This window comes from Mus caroli, chromosome 8, assembly GCF_900094665.2.
Source record: "Mus caroli chromosome 8, CAROLI_EIJ_v1.1, whole genome shotgun sequence".
Classification (NCBI taxonomy): Eukaryota; Metazoa; Chordata; class Mammalia; order Rodentia; family Muridae; genus Mus; species Mus caroli.
Genome location: NC_034577.1, coordinates 61,912,142 through 61,920,997, shown reverse-complemented (window position 1 = coordinate 61,920,997; position 8,856 = coordinate 61,912,142). Strand labels below are relative to the sequence as shown.

The window sequence follows — 8,856 nt, the reverse complement described above, 5'->3', positions numbered from 1 at the left end:
TACAGGAGAAAGGATGAGCATGGGGGATTGGGGGGCTGTGAGGGGTGTACAGGATAAAGGAACAAGAGTTCAGGAGGCTGAGGATGCTGAAAAGCCACACGGACACCTACGACGTCGTTAGCCAAGTGAAATTACTATAAGTTATTCTTGTTTGGATTTTTTGCTAGAGTTAATAAAACATTCTGATTTTCAGTATTTGTGAGGTTTCAATTTCAGCACACTGAATAATTTATCAATGTACTGTCTTTATTTTTAAATATTTATTTTTGTTTTCTGGAGATGGTCTTACTCTGTAGCCCAGGCTGACCTAAAATTTACAAGTTGCTCCTGCTGGCCTTGAACTTGGATCCCTACTGTCTGTTCCCTGAAGGCTGGACTGACAGGCCTGTGCCACCTTCAGAGTCACCCTTGCTACACTTCGGCAGCTTTCTATGTTTGTAACTCATAGTGATAATTGTTTTCATAATTAGAACATTTAGAATTTATTTTTGTGTTTGAGTATTTTGCTGCATGTATGTCTATGCCCTGTATGTGTTCGGTGCCCATGGAGGTCAGAGGAGGGTGTCAGAGTTCCAGATTGTTATGAGCCACCATGTGAGTGCTAGGAACAACCTGGTTTTTCTGCCAAGGCAGCCTAGTTCTTCCGTGAGGTTCTGTTGCTCCTTTGTCCAAAATTGGGTCTGTTTGGGTTTGTTCCTGGGTTTTCTGCTCGTATGAGCTGTTCATTGCTTATCAAACGAGAGTGCACTCTCATGATTGTGGTAATTTTATGGGGAATCTTAAAGTCCTGTATTGTCTCTGTGTGTGTGTGTGTGTGTTTCAAGAGTTGTGCTGAACATTCTTTTTTCTTATCCTTTCCAGTATCCCTTACAATCAGTTCTGGTTATAACATAGTCTGATTTTGAAGGCTGGGTTTATAGTGCAGATGGAACATGTGTAAAAACGTCCTCCACGTGCAGACCTCTTGTCCTCTATGGTGCTGACTTTTTTGTTTTTCTCTTCATTAGAAATGTTTGATTTTTGTCTAAAGACTTTATCCTCCCCCGTTTTTATTAATGTATGTACAGTGTAGAAGTGGCATTTGTACATCCAGTTCATTGCTCTCGTAGGAAAATGATGGTCTTTTGTATATCGATGTGTCATAAAAGTTTTCAGTAGTCCTTTTTTCGTTCCTTGGATTTTCTGTGTGGAAGTTGTCTTGTCACAGTTGTTCTGTGTGCGTTGTGTTGTCCCTCCCCCATCTCAGTGTTTCGGCAGTCCCCTTTTATTGCTATGCCCCTGCCCTAAGTATTAGTATTATCGTATAACTTTTCAGGATCTAACTTGTTGATCTGAGCCTTCTGAGCCCAGGGGCTTTAGCTGAGTGTGTGCAAGGATTGTGCCAGCGGTGTGGTGGGGAGGAAGGCCAAGGTTAGATGGGAAACCCAATAGTTAGAGAAAGTGCAGTTGCTGATGATGGCGCCTGAGACACATTTAGTCAGAGGTGAGCGGAGCATGAGAGGAGCCTGTGGGCGGAGACAGGCAGACCCGGAAGTTGTGAGGGTGTGTGCGTGTAGTTCTCAGTGGGCACACGTGTCCTGAACATGGCTGGTTGCTTGTGTGATGGCTGATCTTTACTGCAGACTTGAATGACTCTGGAACCAACTAAGAGGCCTGTCTCTGCAGGTCTGCCAGGAACTTTCAGGGAGGACTAACTGAGGTGAGAAGACCCTGTCACCATCGTAGAGAAGGTGGCACTTTGAGAAGTCCAAAGAAGGAGCAGTGTTCTTCCCTGCTTGCCTGCCTTCTTGCTGGTGAGTGCATCTGTCTTGCCACCGCTGCCACCGCTGCCACCACCACCGCCGTCATCCTTCCCTGGAGTCACTGGAGTCAGCTTCTTGGGCCTTCTGGTGTGGATTGAAGACCACTGAAGAAGCTGTCCCGTTGTCCTCTTCATCATGGAGGCAGCCATTGTTGGACTCTCCAGGCCTGATGAGGTAAGTCACTCTAACATGTACTCATCTCTGTTAATTCTTCCACCTCTCCTCTGCTGGAGAATCCTGATCTGTTCTATGTCCTCTTTTTCTTATGAACTCACCTGAAATATTTTTAATCGCCATTTTTTTTAAATAGTCTGCATATATAAGCCATGTAAGAAAAATACTTTCTTCATTTTCTTAACCATAAAAGGCCTAAAATAATGACTCAGAACCACCACATACTGTTATCAGAACTTAGGGAGTCCTGCCGTAGTTGCTAGATGTTACTGCAAAAATTAGGGTCTTTTCTTGGAGTTGTTAATCCTACTGGGTGACAGTAAGACCACGACGACAATTTTTGAGCCACATTTGAAGCAAACTTTATTAAATACTGGCCAGGATGATGGACACTGGCCAGGCATCAACTTATACTAGACAGGGTTCATAAAGGCAAACCCACAAGGTCATGCACGTCCTGCCTTGTCCACGCAGGGCAAACGTGCATCCTGCTGCCGTTTATACTGCTTACCTGTTATCTCCCACATCTGTGACCAAGCACATCCTGAGCAGTTGGGGCAGCCAACATCATTTATGGAAGTGAAAAACAGGTTTGTTACTATACACGAATAGCAGCCCCCAGCATTCCAGGCGTTACTTTTCCTTGGCTAGTGGCTTAGAGGGTTAGAGGCATTTCTGTTTTATGGATCTCTTAAGCACAGTAATTTAAACTTGGAACATAACTTTTGCCCTTGCAGGGTTTTTAGTCACATGAATTTAAGAATGAGCTGAGAGGAAAGCCTGAGAAAACTTTTTTTTTTTTTTCTTCCTGAGACAGGGTTTCTCTGTGTAGCCTTGGCTGTCCTGGAACTCACTCTGTAGACCAGGCTGGCCTCGAACTCAGAAATCCGCCTGCCTCTGTCTCCCAAGTGCTGGAATTAAAGGCGTGCACTACCACTGCCCAGCGTCTGAGAAAACTTTTATGAGAGCGTAAAAGAAAACCCCAGGGCAAGCAGGCATCAGTCTTGACATCTGCCTGGAGAATAGTCATGGAGAGGAAGAGAAAACCCCCATGCCTTTTGAGTTTAGCCAGCAGAGTTAGCCTCAGGAAGACAGGTATCCAGATGGCAGGGAGGGGGCCTGCAAAGAAAAATGGAAACAGCCCAAAGTACCAGAGAAAGCATTTCAAAGGCTCCAGCCTGCATCTCGAAGAAATAGAACAGAGTTCAAGGAAACGTGTTAAGTTTCATCCTAGTATGCAGAAAGGCAGAGAGAACTAAGAGCCTCTTGGCAGCTGCTCTGTACACAGAGAGGAGAGCGTGCTTCTGAGGGGCAAGCAAGCATTATTCTCATTAAAGGAATGATAATTTCTCCCATCCTTTAGCTAGCTTAAAGCTAGTTCAGCTTTCCCTAAGTTCAATCCCTTGGCCAAGCTATTGACCGAATCAACTGTCTTAAGGTTAGGCACAATGGCATGCCTCCGCCAGGGTTAGATTTTATCTGACTGGACGGAGCCAGCTTTCCCTTAATGGTGCTTCCAGTACTACATAACATTTCTTTCTGTGAAGAATCATTTGGCAACCAGAGCAAAGCAAGCACCTCTAATCTTTCTGACATTTCTGGCCTCCAAGCCAACATAGAACCAAGGACCCAAGGACATTTCAGCTTATTTCCCGGGACACAGAACAAGCTCCCCCCAGCCCCAAATCTCTAAACTGCTTGTACCATGCTTGTTGTTGTTGTTGTTTCCTGTTTCCTTCATTTCTCCCACTGAAGAGGTAGCCATAACTACCATTTTGTGATTTTTGGGCAACAGCTACTTGGAATCTTTGAGGTTGTCCAAAGTAAGGTTGCCCGATGTAGCAGTTGGTGTATCCCTTCTTGGACCCACATTTGTACAGCAGCCAGGTGTGTTTGAGGAAAAGAAGTCCTTTGCTGGAACTTTAAAAAAGAAATGAGGGAGGAATAAGGCTAAGAGTGGAGACAAGAAGTGAAATTGGAATCATTTGAGCAGAGGATAGATTCCATCCTGCCAGGAGCAGGCATGGTTTTTATGCAAAAGCATAACATTGGAAGACCCAGGCTGAATCGCCATCATGCTGCCTGCATTCAGTTTTGGAAGGGTCTATCTGATCGATTAGGTGTTTCTGAGTTTAGAAGTGGCCATACTGTCAGCTGTGGACAGATGTGTCTTTCTCACCCGCTCTTTCATATCCTAATCTGGAATGTTTTAGGGTTTGGTGAGCTTTGAGGATCTGGTTGTGCACTTCACCCAGGATGAGTGGGCTTTGCTGGCTCCTTCTCAGAAGACTCTCTACGGAGACGTGATGCTGGAGACCTTCAGGAACTTCACTGCCATAGGTGAGGATGTTTTCTTACCTCCACTCGTAAACTAGAGAATGAGGTTTCTGTCACTGAGTGTCACTCACTGCAAGTTGGATGTGGAAAGGGAAGAATCACGGTGATGAAACGAGGTGTAGTCACGATGCGCATTCTAATCACTTATCATACACTTCTGGACTGTGTTTAAGGATATGAATGGGAAGATGAGACAATTGAAGACCATTGTGAAGAGCCTGAAATAAATCTAAGGTAATTTGCATGCACAAGTGGAAGCAATCATCCCTTGAAGAAATTTTAGTGTGCCATGAAAATTGAACTAACAAAAGAAGCCCAATTTTAAATTTATTCATCAGTAGAAAAATTTTATCCCAAATGTGTACCTTTATGTGAGCTTGAAATCTTGCGTGGTCTTTGGTACTGGTTCTGGGACCCTGCATTAAGGAATGCTGCTCTTTTGATGGTGAGCTTATATGGTAGCAGGCTGTCCAAAGTGGTCTAATAAGCAAATAGTAACAAAAAAACCTGTCACTAATACGCTTGTCATTTCTCATAGTAGTTATATTTGTAGATACTGTATGATACTGAAGAGTGGTGGGACAGCCTTATCCATACACCAATGTCAATATGAGCAGCAGTGTGGAGACATTTTCACGTGTCCTTCATCTTTTAATAGGAACATCGTCACTCACTCTGAATACACACAGTATGAACGTGAGGAATATGAAGAGAAGCCACCTGATTCTAATTTTCTCAAAAGTGTTGAAGGCCTCGTGGAAACTAAGACTTCGAGTGGACCCTCTGTGTGTGAGGTATGTTTAAAGACCTTTGGACTGTACCACCTAACTTACAACGGACATCACAACTATGACTACAAGGAGCTCAGAGGAGGCCACACTGAAGAAAATGATTCTGAAGGTAACCAGTGTGAGAAAACTTCCGGTTCCCTTCAAAAAGAAGACAAAATTCATACTGGAAAAAAACTCTATGTGTGTCAAGAGTGTGGGAAAGCCTTTAGGTACCCCAGCGCCCTTCAGTTACATGAAAGAATCCATACTGGAGAAAAACCCTACGAGTGTAAAGACTGTGGGAAAGCCTTTAGAGGTCTTAGCGCCCTTCACTTACATGAAAGAATCCATACTGGAGAAAAACCCTACGAGTGTAAGCAGTGTGGGAGAGCCTTCACGTATCTCAGTGCTCTTCAGTTGCACGAAAGAATTCATACTGAGGAGAGGCCCTGTGAGTGTAAACAGTGTGGGAAAACCTTTAGATATAGCAGGGCCCTCAAATTACATGAAAGAATTCATACCGGAGAGAAGCCCTATGAATGTAAACAATGTGGGAAATTTTTCAGAAGTCACAGGACCCTTAAGTTACATAAAAGAATTCATACTGGAGAAAAACCCTATGAGTGTAAAGAATGTGGGAAAGCTTTTAGATGGCTTACTTCTCTGAAGTTACATGAAAAGATTCATACTGGAGAAAAACCGTATGAATGCCAAGAGTGTGGGAAAGCCTTCAGGTGTCAGGCTTCCTATCATAGACATAAAATAACTCATGGTGGAGAAACATTGTATGAATGTAAGGAGTGTGGTAAGTCCTTCATTTATCCCTCTTTACTTCAAGTGCATGAAAGAACTCACACTGGTGAAAAACCCTTTGAGTGTAAGCTCTGCGGTAAAGCCTTTAGGTGTCAGTCCTCGCTTCGACTGCACGAGAGAACACACACAGGAGAAAAACCCTATGAGTGTAAGCACTGTGGCAAAGCCTTTTCAAGTTACAATTACCTTCGATTTCATGAACGAAGCCACACTGGAGAGAAACCCTATGAATGTAAGGAGTGTGGTAAAACTTTCACACATCGCTCTTACCTTCGATCACACGAAAGAAGACATACTGGGGAGAAGCCATACCAGTGCGGACAGTGTGGCAGATCCTTCAGCCGGCATAGTTCCTTTAAGAGACATCAGTCTGTTCATGGAGAAAGCCCATATGAACAGTATCTAATTCCATTATCCCCATTTCCTTCAAAGGAATGAAAGAACAGATTGGTAACAAACCCTTTGAATGTAGTAAACAATGTAGCAAATTACCCCATCCACATAAAACAGGCAAAAACTCCCGACAAGGGGGAACCTTTTATCTGTAAACAGTGTGGCCGTAGCCTTCAGGGGTCACAGTGTCCTTCAAAGAAGGAATTCTTGCTGGGCAAAGTTTATGTTTGTTACCAATGTGGTAAGTGTCGATTGTCACATTTCCTTTCAGAGAAGTAAGTTAATTCATGTTGGGCAAATGCCCTATGAATGTATAAGATATGGTTAATCTTTTATTTATCTCTATTTGCCTTAAAATCATGAAAGAAATCATAGTGGTGAAAAAGCCCCACATGAATATAAACAATGTGGAAAGCCTTCAGGTGTCACAGGTCCTTTCACTAGCATGGATGAAATGTCATGTTGGAGAGAAAATGGGAATGTAAGGTATGTTAAGACCTTGAGATAGCATTGTTTCCCTAGATTCCTAGAATGAATTCCAACTGGAAAAATTTCCAAATGGAAACAGCTGTGAAGCCTTCACGGTCACAGTTGTTTAAGATGCTCATAGTGTTGGAAGGTGGGCAGTTCTGTGAGTGTAAGGAGCGTGGGGATTTAATGGTTGCTAGGAGATGGACATTTCCTTTGCAGTGGCTTCCCATGACTTGCCTGTACTCTTGTAAATACCCCAGATTAGACCCCGCTGTTCCTCAAGCCCACCTGGGTAGAATCATTCTTGGTCCCTGCCATCGATGCACGGTCTGGGAAGAGCAGACCTTCGTAAATGTCTTCAGGGTTTTAACGTTGTGTTTACATCCGTCTGAAACATGCAGCAGGGGTGAAGGCTGTGCCCTAACGTGCTGGGCTTCTGTTTCGGATGGGTGCTTCAGCTGTCAGCTTGACACAATCTGGTGTCACCTGGGAAAGGAGTCTCAATACTGACCTGAGTTAGGTTCGCCTTCACACAGCTGTGAGGGATTTTCTTACTAGGATTAATTGAGGTAGGAAGACCCATCCTGAATGCTGTCAGTGCTGTTTTATGGACTGAATAAAAAGGACAGAAGTAGCTGAGCACAGAGATTCCTTGCTGTCTGCCTTGGGACTTATGTCTACTGCTGTGTCAAGCTCCTGCCACTGAGACTGGCCCACAGTAATGGATTGTAACCTGAAACTATGAGCTGAAATAAACCCTTTCTTCCCTAAATTGCTTTGCCAGTGTATTTTATCACAGCCACAGGAATGAAGCGAAGACTGCCTGGATCTGCACAGAGCAGAGCCAGAGATGAGTTGTTTGACAGCAGCACTTGCCTTGTTTCTGACATGAGTGCTGGTGACAGTCCCTGAAGGGCTCTTTCTGAAGGTTCAGCATCCATGGCAGTAAGCCCTTTGCGGGTCTTTCCCAAAGTGAAGGTACTGCTGCACTGCCGGCCTTATCATCCCTACCAAGCAACTCCTGTGGACTGCAGCCACCTCTGTGAAAGATGAGGTAGAGCACATGTGGGGGCACTCCCCCTATGGCTGAAAAGCCTAGAGAATCCTACAGTCCTGAAAGATGCATGTGTGAGGCAGACTATGCCACAAGGTGCATGCTCCTTGTTGCAGGCAATGAGACATGAAACTGAGGCTGAGGTGTTGGCTAGCAGGTGCTTCCCCACATGTGTAGCAGTTGTAAGGAGATACATGCAGGTTCTCTGCTGTGTTAGCCTCAAATTGGCAGGGAAGGTACAGAAAAAGGAGGTGAAAGAGATGGCTTCTGGAAGGACGAGCAATTACAGGTTAAGTCTGTGTTAAGTAAGCCTTTCCTGAGATCCTAAACCTGGAACCCATGGGAAGAATTAAGGAGGAAGAGTGAGGTTAGCGAGATGTCACCCCTACAGTGTGACCCTAGTAGGAGTTAGAAGCTCATAATAGAACACAAACCAGCCCCTTCCCCACCAGGTGAGGTGAGGAGGTACACAGTAGGCCTTTAGCAGCCCCGGGGTGAGGATGAAGAGAGATTGGATGGTGCAGGGCTAAGGTAGTGTTTTCTATTTATAACATGGTCACAACATTTTTTAATGGCTTTTTTGGTTTTTCGAGGCAGGGTTTCTCTGTATAGTTCCTGGAACTCACTTTGTAGACCAGGCTGACCTTGAAATCCACCTGCCTCTGCTTCCCAAGTGCTGTGGGATTAAAGGCGTGTGCCACTACTGCCTGGCATTTAATGGCTTTAAAAAAAAAAAGATTGTTATTTATTTTTTAATTCATATGAGACACTGTAGCTGTCTTCAGACACACCAGAAGAGTGCATGGATCCCGCCACTGAGCCTGGCTTTTTTGAGCTTCTGAGACCTCACTGCCTCTAACCAAGCCACGCCCACTCCATAAGGCCACACCTACTAGTGCTACTCCCTATGGACTCTTGGGAGCCCTTTTTATTCAAACCATAAAGAGTCAAAGCTTTTTTAAAGGTTCTTATTTTATCTAGTTTAAAGAAAAATATAAACCGGGCGGTGGTGGCGCATGACTTTAATCCCAGCACTTGGGAG

General features: G+C 44.4%; 1 protein-coding gene across 4 annotated transcripts in view; it reads left to right on the top strand.

Annotated features, from left to right (window-relative positions):
- Nucleotides 1-7,532, top strand: part of LOC110299571 (zinc finger protein 14-like) — a 12,180-nt gene extending 4,648 nt beyond the window's left edge. For all 4 annotated transcript variants that reach the window (XM_021169283.2, XM_029480826.1, XM_021169284.2 and 1 more), the window contains exons 2-5: nucleotides 1,666-1,976; nucleotides 4,190-4,316; nucleotides 4,487-4,547; nucleotides 4,972-7,532. In XM_021169283.2, the coding sequence (XP_021024942.1) occupies nucleotides 1,938-1,976; nucleotides 4,190-4,316; nucleotides 4,487-4,547; nucleotides 4,972-6,334 (1,590 nt within the window). In that variant the 5' untranslated portion in view covers nucleotides 1,666-1,937 and the 3' untranslated portion in view covers nucleotides 6,335-7,532. The remainder of the gene's footprint in view (nucleotides 1-1,665; nucleotides 1,977-4,189; nucleotides 4,317-4,486; nucleotides 4,548-4,971) is intronic.
- Nucleotides 7,533-8,856: the final 1,324 nt, after the last annotated feature.